The sequence below is a fragment of the Cyprinodon tularosa genome, unplaced genomic scaffold (genome assembly GCF_016077235.1).
Source record: "Cyprinodon tularosa strain WSP-4 unplaced genomic scaffold, ASM1607723v1 ctg1373, whole genome shotgun sequence".
Classification (NCBI taxonomy): domain Eukaryota; kingdom Metazoa; phylum Chordata; class Actinopteri; order Cyprinodontiformes; family Cyprinodontidae; genus Cyprinodon; species Cyprinodon tularosa.
The window spans coordinates 70,298-91,674 of NW_024038193.1; the positions used below are offsets into that span (position 1 = coordinate 70,298).

General features: G+C 37.0%; 1 protein-coding gene across 1 annotated transcript in view; it reads right to left on the reverse strand.

Moving 5' to 3' along the window:
* LOC119778721 (contactin-associated protein-like 4) overlaps nt 1-21,377 on the reverse strand; it is a gene marked incomplete at its 3' end in the record, with an annotated part of 133,865 nt that overhangs the window by 69,073 nt on the left and 43,415 nt on the right. The window contains exon 2 of the mRNA XM_038278069.1: nt 8,215-8,325. Within this exon, the coding sequence (XP_038133997.1) occupies nt 8,215-8,325 (111 nt within the window). The remainder of the gene's footprint in view (nt 1-8,214; nt 8,326-21,377) is intronic.

A 21,377-nucleotide genomic window follows, 5' to 3' on the forward strand; every position in this document is an offset into this window, starting at 1 on the left:
TACCCAGGATAAACCTACACCTTGTTCATCCTTTTTAAACTAGAAATGCAGAGATCCATCTTTTTCAGGTTTGTTTGTACCATTAACTAACTAGTATTATTAACCAGACAATTGCTGACAGGGATTATAATTTTTTTGTTGAATACATTTCACCTAGTTGAAGTGTGGTTGTCTGTGTTTTTTTCATACTAGTGATGGGGCAGAAATACAGAAAGATATCCACTTTTATGATTAAAGATTGATGATTAATAGCTCCAGTTGTAGTTATACTTAAAGTTATTGACATTTACCGGTGGTTAAAATACTTGATCTCAACTTATTAACTGCCCATGTCCGACTGTAAATGAGTTACTACTTCTTAAATAATAAACCCATTGTTCCTTATTATCATTAGAGGCTAACAGTCTTTAAACACAACCATACGAGGCATTTCCCTTTATAGTCTAATTCATTATGGATTTCCATCCATCCATTACTGTCATGCTTATCCCTGCTGGGGTTTCAAGGGGTGGCCTATCTCAAGCTGCAAGGTAGCAGTGCTACCCACTTCGCCACCAACTATGATTATTAACTATATTCATAAACAAAGATGAAAAAAATGCATCACATTACAAAAAAACAAAACAAAATACTACTTCTATTTTCAAGACATGTAATTGCACCAAATGTAGGAAAATTGTCATTAAGAAGGTGCAAGTTTATCAAAGTTGTAGCTTGTGGAATGCTCCTAAATATTCTAGAGTTACAGCCCAGCTCCTAAGTTTCCAATATTTTTATTTTATTTAGCCTAATGTTCTGGGTCATTGTTTACAGATAATAATTTGTCTATCCAGTTAAAATGACAAATATAACAGAGGCATTTTGGCTTTTGGCTTTCAACTTAAATAAATGAACTAAACATCATATAACTGTCAACGTTAATTTATACTTGTAGTGGACCCAAATTCAAAACTGAAGAGGCAGAGGTGATTTCTTGCAAAATGTAATTAATTAAAAATACAAAGGCCATAATCCAGAACCGATTGACAAGAAACTCAGGAACCAAAAACTAGGAGACACTAGGGATGGATAAACCAAAAGAATGACGCAATAAAGAGATTCTAGCAAACACTAACCAACAATGAATGGAGTAATCAGCTGATTGAGAGCAGGTGTGGACAGAATGATCTAGAAGGGAGCTAGAGGAAGGGATACTGGGACACGGGGGCAACAGAGAATAAGCAACAAATACAACAGGCTTAAATATAGCAAGAAAATAACTTGGATGATCCTAAATGTAAAAGCATAGAATAACATAAAGCAAAATGTAACTGAAAAACTGAAAGTGAAAACTTAAACAGAACCAAAAAGTCCAGAAAGGGCAGAATCATGAAAATAACCCTCTACTTCATGTATATTCAATGACAAATAATACATGAACTCCAAATCAAATTGTTAAAACTTGTGATCTCCTCAGATTTCCCTTGAGGGCGGTTTATAGTCACTTGACCAATCAACCTTTCAAAGATCAATGACTACCGTTTCTTTTCAATTGTCTTCTAATCTGTTTATGTTGAAGTTTTTAGTAATCTAGATGTTTCACGCTATAAATATGTTCTTATAGCATTAACAGCTACAACTTATTTATTGATTGATTGATTTCCTCCTCAGCAGATAAATTAAATCCACTGGGCTTGGCATAAGTCACACTTTTCTGACCTGCCAGTCCACCAAATGTGTTATTTCCTCTGCAGTAAAGATCTATCATTCTCCTACTTAGCATAACAATGTTTTAGGATAGTGATATAATCTAAATTTATATTTGCAATCAATTTGAAAAGGTATTTCATAGCCGATATTTCACCCAGGTTTTTTTTTTTTTTTATTCTAGCCAAAGATCAATATCATTTATCATAATACATGTTTATTTTATTTTAATCACAAAATATAACCTGACAGAATTAGTTTGGCTGTGACTGTGTGGAGAGAAATATCAGCTGTGCTGCTGCCATCAACACCTTTTTTTTTATAGATTTTGGAGGTTGGCCTGTTTTTCAGTGTAGTCCTGTTTCTCTGACTGTGACTGGCTGGATGTGTCCTCCTCATCCTCTGTCATGGGAGCTGGCTTGGAGCTCGTCTGTCTGGCTGTGTGTTTCCTGGATGGGACCACCTTTTACATTTGTTTTTTGTATCTCTGCTTCTGTCTCCTTGAACCCCAGTCGGACTCGGCAGATGGCCGCTCACACTGAGCCTGGTTCTGCTGGAGGTTTCTTCCTGTTAAAAGGGAGTCTTTCCTCTCCACTGTCACTACAAGCATTCTCAGTGTGAGGGTTTGCCTTCGAGTCAATGAGTCGATCCAATCAACTGGTTTTGCTTAGATAGAAAACTTTTTTCTATGTATATTAGCTAAAAAAACTCAACCATCAACGAAACATGATGATTAACTGAAAAAAATATTTCACAGGTCTTGGTTATCAAGTCTTGTTTGAAGTTGGCTAATTCTACACCTACTTTACGTGATATCTCAGTAAAAACAAACAGACAAACAAAGAAAAAACTATTATATCTCTCCACTGTCGCCACAAGCATGCTTAGTGTGAGGGATTGCTTTCGGCTCAATGCAATCAACTGGTTTTCCTTAGATAGAAAAAATTGAATCAATTTGACTGTATGATCTGGTGAACTGTAAAATGCCTTGAGATGACATGTGTTGTGAATTGGCGCTATATAAATAATCTGAACTGAATAGAATTAATAAATTAAACAAATAAATAAATAGCATTAACACCTCTGTGGCATTCAGGCCAATTGTTCTGATTGGAATTACTCTGAAAATGTAAAGGGGCCAATCACATCAGCATTCCAAAATTATTAATCACAGATCTGCTGATATCTGTAACATGTTCCACCACTGCTCTGGCTGCAACTTTAAGTATCTCACAAACAATAAAACCAATAATTTCACTAGCAAAAATTAAAAAAATCTGGATTTATTCACCAAATAAACCAAACGATACATAAAACTGGGCTCCCCATGCAGAAAAAGCCAGCAGGCAAGTTGAATGGTAAATGGCCTGGACTTATTATTGGCTTTATCCAATAATCCCAATGAGCTTTACACTACATTCAGTTATTCACTCATCCATGCACAAATTAACACATTGATGGTAATAAGCTACATTTTAGCAACAGCTGCCCTGGGGCTACATTAATGAAGCGAGACTACTGTACACATGCACCTGCATTTAGCATCTGCATTTAGCAGATGCATTTATTTATATTTAAGGGCTAAAGCAGGAACAGTTTTACACCATTTCCAGAATGGATCAAACATATTTAGGCTTTAGAGATATTGTCCAAGCATCTTACAGCGATCACTCACAAAAAACTGATTTTGGATTTGGTGTGAATAAATTTGTATAGCTGGACTTTCTGGACTTTGTGAACAAAAGGTTGCACCGAGTTAAAACCCCAATAGCCTTGCAAATTCTCATAATGATTAGGTAAAAAAAGCAATCCAGTTAATTTTGCTACTCAAGAAAGAAACTGATGGAGAAGACCTATTTTTCATATCTAGAGAGTGTCATGGTTTTGGTTATATTGTGCTTTACTTTGTTCTATGATTCCTAGTTTATTGGTTTAATTCCTTTTTTATTTTCTAGATTTGTTAGTTCTCATGTTTTTTTGTTATCCTACGAGTATTCACCTCAGCCTCTCTGCCTCTGCATTTGGCTCCTCCAAACCACAACCAACCTTGACAGAGAGAGAATCTGCACATTGTTCATAAACATCCATCAGATTTGGGACTTTAGCATTAGCTACAAAAGCAATGGAGAAAAAAAAAACATTGTGTGAATGAAAATAAATTCTAAATAAATGTGACCCAGCAGTATTCAAACTCTTGTGGAGGTGATTGATACATTAAGATGGTTTTAATCCAGTGTGAGGAAAACAAACAGCTACATGCTCCCATTTGTTCACCAACCACACTTTGTATATTTGGAGTTTCCTAATAAACATCTTCTGTAGTGCGTATTATCTAAAGCATACAGAAAAGGGGAAAAAAATAAAATAATAAGGCACTTATTATGCTGTTATTAGCACCTTGTCTCTTCAAAGAGTATTTTATGTTTTTGCATTTTCTCTCCTATTCCGTTGCACTTAATTGTGCTCATTCTTTAGTAATGTAAATTCTTTTTTTTTTTTTTTTTTTTTTTTTTTTTTTTAACAATTCATTTTAGTAAAGTTTGTAGTTTGAGTTTTAAGTTTCTTAGACTTTTTTCCGATTGTATATGGGTAAATAACCTTGCGGACATCGTCCAGAGAAAATGGGAAACTGAATCGTTTTTATGTCGACAGCAGTAGGAAAATATATATAAAGAGTATTGTTTATGATCAAGCTTATCTAGCAGTCAATTACAACATCAAGATATTCTATTAAAAGAAAACAGAGCACATTATTTTATTACATATAAATCAAAATGACTTTTTAATTATATTTAAATACAGAAGGTATGAAAACCTACCCGATTTCACCAGTAAAGCTTTGTATGCCGAGCACATTTTGTAAATGCTGTATGTTTACTTTCTAAAATGTTTTTCGTTTTTCAGATCCTGGTTGTTCGCATGTGAACAAACAAAGATAGCAGATGGGCTTTTGTTGAATTTCATCATGCTCAGCTTCCTTTGCCTTCCCAGGTGGTGAGAATCAGTCACAGCCAGATTAAACCTGCCCTGCCTTCCCGGATTATTCTGGGCTTTGATGTTGATATAAAGCAGCGATCCAAAAATCTCAGGTTTTGCAAAGCCTCACATCAGCTTCCTGCACAGGACTTCCAGCTGGTTGAACAATCACTATTCACACTTGCATGTCTGATACAAGCTTTCAGTGCAAAAAGGGAAAAAAAGCAGAACTTCAGTAACAGCAGAGGATAAAGACAAAGCAACTCAATCATGTTCTGTCTTGTTTGTCAAAATACACTTTGATCCTGCATGTACTTCAACACCTAGTTACTGCTCTCACTTTTCCTTTGAGAGGGAAAAAAAAAGCTATTTTGGCTTTTGCGTTTCAGAGTTGAAGACTTATTCAGACATTTTGATAAAGATTATGTGCTTTTGTGTGTTTGAATTCTGAACTCCTTTATGTACGAATTATACACAATGATCTCTTTAGAATAAATAAATAAAAACAATGGATTTCATTTATAAAGTGCTTTACTTTAAAAAAAACAAAACAAATCTCAAGGTGCTACAAAGGAAATCCTGCAAGCTATAGTTAGAGCTTTCAAATGTGCATAAACAATAAAACAGTTGCACAGTATAAAAAAACAGAGCAAATAAAAAAAAAACATGTTTTCAGTTGTTGGTGAAGCTTCCTTTTTTTTTTTTAACTGTTACTGAATCCAGGTCATAGTCATTCTAAAAAATAAACTTAAAAACAATCCACTGGACTTTGTATCCAAGTTTGAAGACAATTCACTTCCCATCCAGGAAGCTTTTTCAATTTAAATGTCAGGAATAGTGTTGATTTTGAGGCTTTATACGTTAGCTCAACAAAGCCTTGTTTTTATTTTATAACGGACGAACTGGTCCACCCCTTTGGAATGTGTGTTGGCCTGCAATCCCCCGTCTAAGTCTCTGAAAGGGTGGTCGTTAAAGGGAATTCAGTTTTTAGCTGTCTTTTTTTTAATAAAGGCATTTTTTGCTTTAAGAGAGAACATAGAATACATGAACTGTATTTGGTTAATGTAAAATTAGGTCTAATTTTTCTCTCTATCTGAATCTGATCTACTGTGATAAGGCAATAAAGCAAAACCCCAGTGAGCCACAGCAGAAGGCCACCTACACTGAGCCCATTTCTGCTGGAGTTTTCCTCCTGCTAAAAGGATGTATTTTTTCTCCCCACTGTCGCTGCCTGTATTAACTGCCAGTGTAACGGATTGCTGCAGAGTCAGTGATTTAATGCGAGATAATATCTACTGTCACACGAGCTCATCTATGCAGAGTGAATCCTGCAAAGTCAATGAATTGATGCAATTAATTCCCTTATATAGAAACCTTGTAATCAGTCTGTATGATTTCACTGAATCGATTCTGTGAGGTAATGACTTGTTGTGAATTTTTCGCTGTACTAATAAACTGAATTTCGTTTAATTTTAATTCAATAAAAACATAATAAACACTGTTTAAATAATAGTTGTATTTAAAGAAAACAAAAACTTTGCTGTGTATTACCAGCAGAGCCAACTAGTCTTATTGAGAAGTGGATAAAACCTGTTGAAACGGTAATTACTGTAGATCTTTTAAAAAATATATGTGTTTTTTAGGCTGTTGTCGTTGTACAACTGGTATAAAGTAAAACAAAAATAAAGTTACAATTTGGTGTCATATTTCTTTATACTATTTTCTGCAATTTTCTATGTAAATTAGCAAAAAAAAAAACAACAAATAACAAAATATTAAAATCTCTCAAATTTAACAGAAAATATTTCACAGGTATTGGTTATCAAGTCTTTTTTAATTGTATCGTCACGTCATTCTTGTAGCTTGAGTCATTTTAACCTTTTACTAATGCTGCGTTCACATCAGACGCAGCAGGCGCGACAGAAGCAGCGAGTTTACATGCAAAGTCAATGGTTGACGCGCGTCAAGGCGCAGCAAAAGGTCCCGCAGCACTTTTGAGCAGCAGGCGCAGCGCGTCTGAGCAGCAGGCACAGCGCATCGCGAGCGTTTAAGCATCGGACGCACGTGACGCGCCACAAACGCGCTGCTGCTCGAGATGGAAAAATTTAACTGTTGCTGCTCGACGCGCCGCAACAACCAATCAGAGAAGCTGATCTGGGAGCTGGCAGAGAGACAGACACAGCGCTGATGATACAGAGCGCTGTGATCACTTCTCTGAAACAGTTTATTGACGCCTAAATTAACTTAAAATGCAGAAATCTGCCGGCAGAATATGTTCGCTTTTATTATTCTGGTTCCTGCAGTTTGGATTATTTACATGAAAAACCCCTACCAGCCGCCGTGGTGAACCGCGATGAGGCGACCCGGCCAGAGGCTGCTGATGAAGGGATTCCTACTGTCGGTGCACTGCTGGTATGTGGGGGTCTGAGCGGCTCCGACAGAAATAACATTGGAAGGCAGGATTGTTATCTGGATGAACTGACTGCACTGATGAAGTTTTCAAGTGTATTTTCTCATTTAAAAACATATTAAAACTACTTTATTCCCACTGATCACAGCAAATATAGCTGCAAGGCAGAGAAAGGATAGTGAAGCTCCGCCCAACGCGCCTCAGACACACTTTTGCACCGCGCAGCCAGAGCAGCAAAGCTGCTTCAGCCACGCGTGAGAACTAACTGGTACAAGCAGTAAAAATGAAGCAGCAGACGGGATTTTGCTGCTTTTGCTGCGTCCGGCGTGAACGTAGCATAATACAACTGCCCGCATACTTTATGGCGGCACTTTGCGGTCAGTATTTTTTTCAGACTACATAGATGACATATCGAGGGTACAGAAAAGTGAAACAGAATCTAATGCATAAGAAATCAATAATATATTTTTTGTACCTTTGCATCCTCTTGCTCCCTAAACATGTTCTTTAAACTTATATTCCTTAAAAGCCTTGTTGCACTGATGCAATGTGACTTTGAAATGTGTTTAAATAGAGAAATACATCTTTTTTTTTTTTACAACAGTGACAAGTGGATATTGCAAACTAAAAACAACAGCCACCAAAAATTACAACCTATATAATAATATATAATGATTTATGTAGAAACTTGTGGGAAATGATGCTTGCATTTTAAAAAAAATGGTTGAAAATTATGGCAATACAAAGATTTCTAAAATAATTTTTCTAACAAAAAATAGTTAGAAAATGAAAGGACCTTAAATGGTTTACCATTATTTTTTATCATCAGTGATTTCAGAAAAGTGTGAGTTTTATTTTCTCTTTCTCTGTTAGATATTTTATGTTTGTTTATGAATTTTGGGGTCATGGGATTAAAAAAGAATATATTAAACTGAAAAATAAGTACAGTTGCTCCTCAGCCAGCAGTGTAAGTGGCTGCATTTAAAATGCCTGATGGATGTTTTATGCTGAACATAAAACGTAACCATCAAATGTGTTGAGTTTTGAGTTCCTTGTCTCTATTCAAATAAAGGACTGTTTAAAATCTAACAGTGAGTAATTATCACCCCATACATCATTAGGTTACAATCAGATGAGCTTACCATCTCTCCGGTTGAGTTTGGCGAATCCCGCTGAGTGGCTGCTGGAAAGATGGGAGGAGCTTCTGAAGGATGAAGGCAGCAGGCTGGACACCAAAGGGCTGTCACACACCTCTATGAAACAATAAGGAAAAAACATTTTTACAACTTCTCTTGTTTTGGTTGTAGTATTCTATTTAGGTTCTAATTCTGTATTCGGAGTTGTGTTTGATGTGGATTTGATTTTCTAGCTGTATTCCGTAGTTCTTCAATACAAACCCAAATCTCCAGCCCCGTCCAAACTTTGATTAAAATATGGACACAAAGTTAATCACCTTAATTACTATAGTCGCTTTATTTTTAGAGTATTTCAAGTGCATGCATAACCAAAATGCTGTACAAAGAATAAATGAAACAGATGTCATCAGAGGCAAATATAACACTATCATAAGTTCAAGGACTCATAAAATAAATCAGAATGAAGCTGGTGAGGCATTCCAGGCACGTCCCACCAGGGGGAGGCTCCGGGGAAGACCCAGGACACGCTGGAGAGACTATGTTTCTCGGCTGGCCTGGGAACGCCTGAGGGGCTAGAAGAAGTGGCTGGGGAGAGGGAAGTCTGGGCCTCCCTTCTTAAGCGGAGGAAGATGGATGGATGGATGGATGGATGGATGGATGGATGGATGGATGGATGGAAACTCACTAAGGGTATAATTACATGTGACCATAATTGTTCATGCCTACAGTAGCAGCCATTCAATGTGACCCTTCTCAGTCAAAAGCCAGCCAAATGGCAGCCCACTTCCCTGCAACTCCCATCAAAATCCCCTCCAACTTCCAGCCACTGGCCTTCGCCTGGGGCTGCATATGTTTTTACTCTGACTCCACCCTTTCAGTGAATTAAAGGGTCTGACCAGGAGCTGATGCTTCTCTTTAGATCTTAATTTCCACAAATAATGACAGAAAGAATATTTTAGTACAAAGATTGGTGTTTAAAAACAATTATAGGGGAGCAGTCAAGGGTCCATCAAGGAAAGTGGGGAAATTTTGAATGGCTACTACTGAAGGTTTGCCATCCAGTGAAGTGGCACCTTGACCTTAATATACCTTGTTTCTTGCTCTGTGCATGACTTGGATTGAATCCTGACTTTCATCCCCAAAAAGCATACTGAAACTTCTTAAAAAGGCAGACCCATTTATATCAACTTGTCTTCTCACAATATAAATAAGCAACCCAAAAGCTGCCTCCATCTAACACCTCCAAGTTAATAGATGTACTCCACCACTGAGACAAGAGCCAATTACTATGATTCATGCAGCAGTCAGATCCTGGCCTACAGTTCTGACAACAAGCCTCTGGCATCGATTTCGGTGTCATCCTTGGCGAACATATCCTCCTTTAACAACGTAGATCTTTATTTGAGTACTTATACCCAGAAATGTTTGATCGATTAATTGTGTGGAAACACAAAGATTTTTGTGTTTTTTCTTTGTTTTTAATCTAATCAAATAAGGTATTTGTAACTCTGGAAAATTGAAAGAAGAAAACAAAAAAAACTAAAAAACTATTTAAATTATAACAACAATTAAACATTTGATCACTGCTGCACTTTATGGAATGGAAATGTTCATTTACTGTCTGAAAAGCTGTACGTCAAAAGGGAAAATCTAATTATGTTTTGTGCCTGAATGGCAGATCTTTCATAACTGAAAAAAAATATATATTTTAAACACATACACATATATATATTTATATATATATATATATATATATATATAAGAGCATATATATATATATATATATATATATATATATATATATATATATATATATATATATATATATATATATATATATATATATATATATATATATATATATATGCTCTTGGATGCATAAAATGTAATATGGAATATGTCTTTTTATTGCACTAAGGTCTCCTTCCTCATGTAGTACCTGATTATACTGCAAGTAGTTTTGTAATTTGCTGTTGCTTTTTAACTATCCATTCATCTTGTACCTTTTGATCAGTGTCGTGGTTGAGTATGTTTTCATTTTGTATAGGATTTTTTCTTAAACTTCATATTTTATTTTCTAGGATTAGAAATATTCATAAATCTTTACTTTTTCCAAAAGTAGTTTGAAAGCTTTGTTCTCTACCGTTGAGTTAGAAAATAATTTTTTTTCTATTTTAATTCGATGTTCTCCAATATAAATACTGGTGATCCTTACAAACTATTTAAAACTTTTAATCTTCACATATATCCTCTCAGATTAAGCTTTTCACACTATCACTGTGTAAAAAAACCATACATGTTATAATCTACAGATTCTTCAGAATAGATTAATTTTTTTTTTTTATTCTTACGACACACACTTGTTACAGTGAGAGTCTGAAGACGGATGGCTCTCGAGCATGGACTTCTATAATCCCGAAGGAGATAATGTGTGATGAGAGCTCAGCCTTGCTGAGGATGCGTTCAAAGAGAGGGCAGAAGAGTTAAAACACTGTGGGTTTTCCTCAGCAGAGCTTTGGCATTTAGGAGCCGGCTGCTCTGATGGAGTGAGCAGTGGAGCACAAAAGGTAGCATCCTTAAAGGTGGCACTAAAAGCTTGCTGGATAAGGGTCAACGTAATAGTTTTTTATTCTTATCCATGCTTTTCTCGGGTGAAATAAAATAAAATGCAATTAAAAAATAAATGCTTAAGCCTCATCTCTCTGTGTTTATTCTAATACACACAACATTTATTAGAATACTCTAATATCTACAATCCATTATAAGTTTCACTTCAGGCGCTACAAACATTTATTTTTTTTTGTTATCTGAATTTAGGAAAGGATTAAGATAAGATGGCATAAGATACTTTTTTGTCCATTAATTGTTAAACGAATTACATTTTTGTGGATTTTTTTCATCCAAATATACAGACAACACAAAGATAGAAGAAAAAAATCAAGGAAGTTAAACAATATGTACTAAAAATGATCAATGAAAAGTCTGCTTTGTTCTTTACCTAATAGGATAAAATCAGTTTTCTAATCTTTAACTCCAAAGAGAATTATGTTCAATTTAATTCAGGCCATTATTGTTTATCATATAGTGCCAATTCAAATATATTTCATATGAAGGCACTTTACAGACACAATTCTATCAAACAGACAGACTTCAGACAGACTGAGTAAAAGTGTTGTTTTTTTTTACCCAGTTGATTTCGTCAGGTCATTGGCTTCGCAGGATTCGCTTATTCTGGATGAGCTTGTAGCGACTGTTGAAAATAACTTGCACTGTGTTTTCTACTCTACAGGATCTCTCAAACCATGCATGCATTCAGCCACAGTGAAGAGGAAAAACTGGAAGAAACCTAGAGCAAAACACTCAGTGTGAGCAACCCTTCTGCTGAGGCAGACTGGGGGTTTAAGAAAACAGAGGCAGACATGCAAAAAAAACATAGAAGAACTGATCCATTAAAACTTTCTCCCATTTGCTATTGAAGGTAATGGAAAACAAGCTCCATAACTGCTTCTTTCTGGGAAAGAAACAGTTAAGCAGAGAAGTTTTGAGAAGTTTTCATGTTAAAATGATGAAAGAGTACATGCGGTAAAAGCTGAGCCCATAGCTATGTCTATGTCTAGAAGTGAACCAGAACCAAACACTGAAGAAAAGAGATACAGAGAAAGCAAAGAGAAGAATGGGGCACTATTAGTTTGACACATTAGCTATGATTACTTGGACAAAATATGATTCAAATGTGATTGGACTAAAAAAAAGAAAAAAAATTGGATTGTACAATCTATATGTAAATGTGTAACGAAGTCTACAAATGTGTAATTTATTCTTATGTCTATGCATTTAGCAGATGTTTTTATCTAAAGTGACTCACAAAGAAGACACAACATAAATATGACAATACGTTCTCTAGAGGAACACCCCTGGTCAGAATCAGTGGTGAAACAGAGAAGTACAGAAACAGTAGAGGGGTGCAGAGCTATGGCTAAGAGTTAGGACAGGAGATGATCTTTGAAGAGGTGGGTCTTTAGGAGTTTAATGGAGATAGAAAGGGACACTGCTGTTCTTTTAGCACTTGGCAGGTCATTCCACCATCTTGGAACAACCCATGAAAACAGTCTGGATTGTCTTAAAAGTGGTGTAGGCATTGTTAGACGACAATCCATTGATAACCAGAGTGACCAAGTTGGGACATAAGCCTTTGCTAGAGAGTTCAAGTAGACGGGAGCCGCACCCTTTGTAGGCTAGCATTAGGGACTTGAATTTAATGCGGGCAGCCAGGGGTAACCAGTGAAGCTCAATGAACAGGGGGGAGGCGTGAGACTTTTTGGGCTAATTAAAGACCAGATACTGCACCGCATTCTGGATCATTTGTAGCGGTCTTATTGTACAGGCTTGGAGACTAGTCAGGAGTGCTTTACCATAGTCAAGGCGGGAGATAACAATAGACTGCAACAGGAGCTGGGTAGCATGTTGGGTTAGGTATGGCCAGATATTTCTTATGTTTAGTAGTGTGAAGCAAAAAGATAGAGAGACAGAGGTAACATGATCTTTAAAGGTCAGCTGGTAACAGTGTCCTGTCTGGCAATGTGGCAATAAGAATAATTGTCTTGATGCCAAAAAGAGCCCAACAGGTTTTACTTTCACAAGTGTAGCAGTATGGCAATTGCCATATTGCTCCACTTGTTTCATGCATATAAATTGCTTTATTATAATTATGCAGGGAGTTTTACAGTTTATATGGACACTGCAATGTAAATAGAACAGAAGAGGAAAAACAGAAGAAGAAAAAGAAAAAAAAGAGAAAATATGAAAGAAAGAGGAGATGGAAAGGAGAAAATGACAAAACATTTTCAGTCTGCTTCATCACCTGTAACGAGATGAAAAAAGAACAGCACAACCGAAAGACATGGTACGAGATATACCATGAAGAAGAAATCCTATAAGAATATTAAGACTGGTATTTTAACATGATTCATTTTTATTCATCAGCTGTTTATTCCACTTTCTTCCGTCTATGTAAATGTTGCTTCAGTGTATATCCCTTTATTACAATATTTGTTTATCTATGCTAATAGAGGAGGATTTAGGGTTGAAGAGGTCTCACTTGAAACAAATTAACCCACTCAAAGTACCCCTTTTATTAGTCGGAGTAAAAAAAGCGTGATTTTGAAAGGCATTAGACTTTTAAATGATAAAAAGAACACCATAGTGCAGAAGCCTTGACACTGTCAGCCTAGATTCATTACTTCCGACATGGCAGGCTTGCTAATACTAGTTTAAGAGGTACTACTCTTTCACGTGCACTGTCCGCTTTTATGTGGTTTCACTAAATTCAAAAGAGCACCTACACAGCCTGTGACAAAGCCTGAGACCCTGAATACCAATGAGTTCCATCCATCACCCCAGAAACAGCAGTGAAGTGAAGGTTTTTACTCTTCAGAACAATGTAACCCCCACCGCAAACCCGAAGTTCAGCACTCCGCTGTTAAAGACGAGCCGACTCACTTAACCATTCAAGGAATGAAGTAGAGAACAGGATAATGAGGCTTCAGCAGAGCTTGTTTTTGCAGCTCAGAGCGAACAGTCATCCTCCAGCACCAAACGTCAAAGTTCATTTTACTAATGCATGCAGCTCTACCTAAAGTTTGGCCCAAAGGGGTTAAATCTCAGTGAATAATACACTTTTCATCCTTATAGTTGAGCTGTAACAAAAATTGAACTAAATCACAACATGGGTTTGTGGAAGAAGGAGAAAAGCCCAATGAGTCTGGCAAATATAAATCTTATTCTGCACACAACACCTTATCGTAAACAAAAAGATAATTCTAATGCCAATTGTTTCACCACATTATTGTCTTTAATAGTTTAGAAAGAGAGAACCATTTAAGTTAACAAAAACTATAAATCCATGCATCCTTTTCCTTACGATGTCTTGACCTTGATTTCCAGAGGTAAAAGGCCCTCTTACCCTCTTCTCCTGTGGGTTGGTCTGCCCTGAGGTCTCCTCCCAGTAGGACCCATGTATGATGCTTACATTTGAAGTCTTAATTAAAAGCTTTGCTTTTTGGCTTAACTCTTTACTAACATACATTCTGGGGAGTGCAGGCCTAGTGAGTTAGGGCAGGGCACTTGTGCTCTGAGAAGTTTGCAAGTACCTGGTTTGATCCCTACAGCCTGCACTCAGGGTTCCTGAGCAAGACCCTTCCCAATGCAGCACTAAAATGATGGTATTGGTATTGGCAAGTACCCACAAATAGGGCACAGATACCATTTTGAGAGCCAAAAGTTTATTCAACTATTGTCACTCATTCCAGGTAGGCAATAAAAAGTTCTACTGGATTCACTTTGTATTAGTCGTTTTCCTGCTTCATAAAGGTAGGCAGCAGCTTGACAAAAGCATGATGGCAAATATTTTACATGCAAGTAGTGTGCAGTTCTTTATATATACACACACATCAATTTCAAGCAGATGGTATCGGTATGGTATCGATATCAGCCGATACTGCACAGCCAGGTATCGGGGCCAAAAAATGGCATCGGTGCAACATTAGTTGTAACATTAGAATAAACTAGTATTAAACCCCAACCCCCAAAACACCAGATGTCATTTAGACCTTGGTTTTTAGGCTAGATCTGGTCGGTCCATCATAGTCTTGATTTAGTCCAGAAATTGGGCTGTTTTTGGTCGGTCTGATTTTGTCCCATTTAAGACCAAAAACAGACGTTCAAAAGACATTGAATTTTCATCATCTTTTCAACTATTTTAAAATGACGACTTTTCACCTTTCACTTTTCAACCTAATGTAGACGTAGTTTGGAAGTAAATCATGTCGCTTTTCAACCAATTTTTGCTGGGTGGGAAGTAGCAGGGATAGTGATATTTTCACCCATTCCAGGTAGGCAATAAACAGATCTACTGGATTGACTTTGTATTTGTTCTGCTTCACAAAGGTAGGCAGCAGCTTGACAAAGCCATGATGACAATTATTTTTCATCTAAGTAGTATGCAGTTCTTTATATATATACACACACACACACATCAATTTCTAAACAGATGGTAACGGTATGGTATCGGCCGATACTGCACAGCCAGGTATCGTATCGGGGCCAAAAAATGGTATCAGCACGACACTACCCTTCAACCCACATTGTTCCCTAAGGGGATGGGTTGAATGCAGAGATACCTTTCTCCAGTGTGAGATCAACAACGTTCAAGTATTTATTCATTATTATTATTTTATTCTGACAAAACACCCACTCTGCTGTGAATAGCTCCCGCACAGGTTGAAGCTCGTGGCCTTAAGATGCCAACCAAACAGCATCATTTCCAGTAAGTGTGAATTGCATCTTAAAATTCTTAAACCAAATACCCTCTTCTCCCTAACTTTACCCAGAGAACCCATCAATAAACATCACACACACGCTCAAGGACGAGAGTAAACCGTGGCAGGGTCCACCCCAGGTAGGGAGCAAACCAGAGCTTGTGCTGAGAATGTAAATGCAGCTCTCACTTTAGATTTACAAGGACCTGATAGCCCTAGCAAAACATTGTTGTCAATTAGAGCTCCAGCAGCAACCAGCTAAATATGCTTCTGGGAAATGTCTAGAGCCTTTTGGAGATCCAAAAAAAGGCATGTTGAATGGGATAACCATGATCCCCTAAGCAATTGAATAAAGGTGAAGATCTAATCCATGCTTTTGTAGGCTGAATTCTGACAATAAGGGCTGCTTCTAAATCTGAGAATAAAAAAAATACTTAAATCCTCTTTTTTATTTACCATCAGGTAAGCTTTTCCAGGGGGGTTGAAAAGTCCAAGCCTTCAGTGATTGAAGCCAATTCTCCAGTGCCTTTTGTTTAAGTTTGGAGGAATCCTGCTGGTGGTTATTTAATTTAAATCCTGTTGATGGTCAGATATTAACAAATAATTTTTTAAAAACTTAATAACCATGTAGTTACTAGTTTTATTTATTTATTTTTTTCTTATTTATTTCACAACAGCAAGAATCCTTAAAGTTTAGATTAATTATTTAAAGAAAACTTCAATACAACCTTATCATTTTTATGGAAATGCAGAAATTGTTTTCAATACAACTTTGATCAATTACTTTTCTTAATGGTTAGGAAAATGCACTTTTGCTTTCACTTTGTTGATAAATTCCAGCTCTCTTTGAGGAAAAAGAACTGAAGTTTCAGAAACTTAAATAAAACACAATGCTTCCCTTCTAATGAATGATATAACAGTCTACCTCTTCTTTTTCATTTGCTTTACACAGTGTTGGATTTATATTCTGGCCTTGATAGATAGAGAAAGCTGATTAAAACTGCTGAATTATTCAACAGGAGTCAATGTCTGTTCCAAGCTGCCTGTGGCCCGACTTGTTAATTGATTAATTGAAATTCAGCAGAGTGTAGTGAGCTAACTAATACCCTGAAGGTAAGGACATGGCAGGAGCGCCCCTATCATAGTCTAATTAGCATAGCTTTGACACACAATTAATAGTACAAGATGAGAGAATCTGATCAGACTTTAGACCAACTGCACCTCCTACAGTGCTGAATACCTAAAGCTGAAAATAACTGGGTCATTTCATTCAGTTTATCTTGTATAGAGCATTGCAATGTCTGTAATTCGAATAAAAAAGGTGAGTAAGAATTAAACAGTTTTAAAGCACTGGAGTGGTTAAAGCAAAGGTTTTTTTTTTCCTGAGTAAAGGCTAGTATATACTCTGCAATTCTGGGTCATTGCATACAAAACACAACAACTGTAGGAAAATTGTGGAAAAAAATGTTTGGTCATGGCTCTAAATCTGTAGTGTAAGTGTGCAGTTCAAGGGCACCATTGTTAGTATCTTGTGAACAGACATAAATATATTCAGAATGACTCTCACAATCTGACAGCTCTACAGCCTATGTCTTCTGACAGCCAATAAAAATGAAGCTGCTGCCTGAAATGAGTCACATAAAGATCCAGTAGAAAAGATGAATAGAAGTCGGTCTATTGCCTGTGTAAATTATCAGTCATCCGGTTCATGGCGGCAAAAAGCAGGCTTACTGTAAATTAGGCAAACGTACTTTAGTCTAAATCTAAGTCTAAAAAGTCTAAGTCTTTTGCTCAGCTTTTAATAGACGTTTTGACAACTATCCAGGAGTCTTTAATAATTCTGTTGGCTCGCACCAGAGCAAAGTCTAATTGGAGCGCTGATGTATTTAAAGTCATAGGGAAATGGCTGTTTCAACCGTTGCATTTCCAAATTCTCCTGAGTGGTGCACGACTTTACATGAGTGAATAAAGTGAATGTGATTGGTCGATTATCAAGAGGGCAGGATTGTTGTGGCGGAAGGTTCACAAGCAAGTTTGGTTGTGGCCGATTTGTCGGAAGCATCTTGCTAACCAGTTAGCAACTTAGTGCTAGTAGGTTCCCAATGGGAAATTCCATTGGGACCACGTAGCACTAAATTGGTGACTTAGAAACGACACTATCAAGGACCGCTATGGACAGAGGAAACATGCAAGAGGAGGAGAGTTTTGTGTCGGAGGTCGTGGATGAGTCTCCTCCGTCATGCATTTTTTATTCAGGGGGGAAAGTGGGGACGAAGATGTTGTGGAAGAGGACGCCAGGGCAGCAGAAGCTTGGTTTGGTGTAGAAGGCTTCCAGCCATACATGTTTGAGCCCTCGCCTCGCAATGCTGCCAGTTCTGTTAGCTCTACGCCTGCTGAAGACACAGACGTCCATCCCCCATGAACACTGGGATGTTAACTCAATGGGAAAGGATTGATTTCTTATTTCAACCATTGCGTATATTAGCTGCGACATACGAATCAAGATGCTATGACCAAAAAAATTTAATTGACAGATGACCGTTGATATATGATTGGCCGAATTTAGGTGTACAGGATGACGTATAACTAACTGGCCTGCATAAGATAACGAAAAAACCAACAAACAAAGATTTTAAAGCAGGATTTTTTTAATAGAAATGTTCTAAATTTTGGGACAATATCATCTGATGACGAGTACATTTATATACATATTTAAGCCAGAATAATTTGACATTTAAATATGACTTCCCTATAACTTTAAGCAGCATGGAGGCCCATCCTCCTGCACACATCCAAGTCAGATCCAAATAAAATAGCCAAACCTTGTTTTTTTGGATTATTGGGGCCTTTTGTTGTTCATGGGCTTTTTTGAATCATAATGTTAGTTCTTATGTAATCTCTTTGGGATGAGTCCCCTGACTGAGATGTAAATGCTTGGAAGCTGAAACCGCAATCCTCCCCCCGGTCTGTTCATTGATGGCCTTTCTCTCCTCACAAAGATGGCTTCATTCACCCCCCATCAAACCATCTGTTCTTTCTGTCCAAAGTCTGAACACTTTGGTCTTCAAAGGTGTGTATTTGTTCTTGAGGTGCAATTTTACAGCTGAATCTTGCCCAGAGATACTGGCTCTCCTATGCAGTGAAGTTGCTCTGTTCCTAGGATGTTAGATGATTTCCAGGAAAGATTGTGTTAAACAGTTTATGAATATGAAAGAAAAATATTATTGTCCTGATTTTCAATGAGTCTAAATAAGGAGCAAAAAAATGTGGGCCACAAAAAAAAGAAAGAAAACTTTTACATGTGATGCAGCAGGTGCTCTACCATGACGAGGCATGCAAACAAGTTCACTCGCCAAACTTAAATAATTAAATACTTGTGCTGCTGGGCATTTGAGAGTGGCCTTAATAGAACCTTTCATCACAGGACTGTCATTATTGAACCTATTTGACTGTAGTTTTGTTTTGGATGGAGTGAGACTAAAGAAAATAGCATGCTGCTGAACAGATAATTTTGTTCATTTATATTACCTACAGCAGGCTGGAAATGTGTAATTTAGTAGCCTTATGTATTGGCTAAATTGTTCCTAAAAATGCAAGTTGTTACAACAAATCTTCAAGCCAAAACTTACATCCCAAGACAAGACTGCATCTTAATTCTCTTTTCCTGTTCGTCACACTGGTTTAGATATCTTTGGCTCTGTGCATTTTGTTCTGTACCTGAACAGCCATATGTGTTTAGCTTTACCACAACTCTGGACTGGTTGGGTACACATGATTACCAAACAAAACGCTGAACTATAGATGCCTGAAATGTATTCATGCGTTGTTATAACTCCAGCTATTTCAATCAATGCATTGCCATGGTTCCAATTTAAACTTCACCCTTTAAGGCCTTTTTTTCTCATGGTCTATTTAAACCAAATGCGATTCCAATATATTTTCCCTCTAATTTGCCTACTGTCTGCTGCTTGACACTGTGTGCTACAAGGCTTAACCAGTGTCGGTAGTCATGGCACTGCATTTTAGTAACAGAGAATTCTAACTTCTTAATTTTTTAAATATTGATAATGCAGTTACTAAACTTGCAATTGAACATGGCACTTTGCTTTAACTCGACGAATCAAAGCGGTTCTCCATAAATGCATCTCTGTTGTGGGGAGAGAGCAGTTTCAGCACAGAGACAGAGCAGCTGAGATAAAGGCATGCAATTGGCTGAGAGGTTGTACAGTGGGTGGGTGTTCAGCATAAAATGGTAGGCCACGTGAGAGACATGAGACAAAGGAAGATCTGCAGAGCCAATGGTATTTTCTAAACTGGAAGAACTCTTTTAATTTAACCAAGTCGTTTAAAAGCAGCTTAATCTAACCAATATTTCTACATTGTCTCACCGTTAACAGCACTGACCTACAGTTAGATTCCTTAGTCAATCAACACATTGCTCTTTAATTCGTCAGTGCTATAGTAAATTTATTTGCATGGTACAGGCTACTGTTATTTTATTTATTCAATTAATTATTTTACCTGAAAATAATCCTCCTGTGAAGTACAAAACTAAACTCCTGTTTAATTTTATCCCAAAGTGTAGAACACCTTGGTTTTATTACTTTAAAAACATTTTTTTGGCATTTCTGTTATTTTTAGCCAAGCAAAGATTTTTAATATACATAAATATAAGGTTCTTAAATATGATATTTGGTTTATTTTTCTTTTAGTATAAACAATTAACTCGCATCATCAAATAAAAGGAACTTCTACCTGCTGCTTGCTGGTTTTACCTCAACATGGCAGACATGGATCCTACCAAGCGAGCCACTTTGCTTTATTTACTATGGAAATCATAACCACGGCAACAGCATCCCTGGGTCCATCAGATCCTTCAGAGATGCTCCCAGTCTCATGAGTGCAGGGACAATGGCTGAATCATGGTTGCCTTCCTAGGTAATCTATCTAACCTGGACTTAAAATAATAATTATCCCACTTGGAGGAGATAAGTTAAAGAGGCGCTCTGGAGCTCAAACAGAAGCTGCAGGAAAGGAGACCAGAAGACCAGACAGACAGAGCAGCAGTGGCAGGGAGAGCTGTCGGAGGCCGGGACCAGCTGTGGAGCTAAGGGAATAGAATGAATGATTAATGAATTAACAGTCCTTCTAAGACTACTAATTAAAACAGCTTTTTTTCCTTTTTTTTTCTAAGTATCTTGAAGGCATTCCCTTACTTTACCCAAATTTATCCATCTTGTATTACGACTTAAAAAAGATCAATTATTTCTCCCTACATCACAACAACATCTAGTCCCTGAAATGTTGTCGACACACAAATTGACAGAAAAGTTACGATTTTTGAACTTGCTTTGCACCCATTGTGAATTTTGCGCTTTGCATTGCTCGCCCCTCTGCATAGGGATAACCTGATAATCACTCAGTCCAGTCACATCATTGGCTTTTGGTGTGAAAATATCAGTTGTAATTGCCCCAGTTTGAGGCCTACTGAGGCTAGTGGCAGATGGAGCACATACCACTTCTTTTAAAAAAACCACCTCACAGAAACTGGATTGATCTAAAGAAAAATGTAAAAGAGGCATGTTATAACCCCTAGACAAACTTAGAGTATATGAGAATATGTAGACAGTGTTATAGAAATACCATTAAGAAATAATGCAGTTAGAATCTTATGAGTAATCAAGCATTGATTATCCACAGAAAAGGGACTTGTAGATGCTTACATAAAATTTCTCTTTGCTTTGTTCACAACTGTACAGCTTGCTAGATTAAAATGTTTTATTTAAAAAGAAAAAAAAGTGCATCTGCAGCACAACACATTTATAATGCTCATTAAAAATAATTAGGTTTACC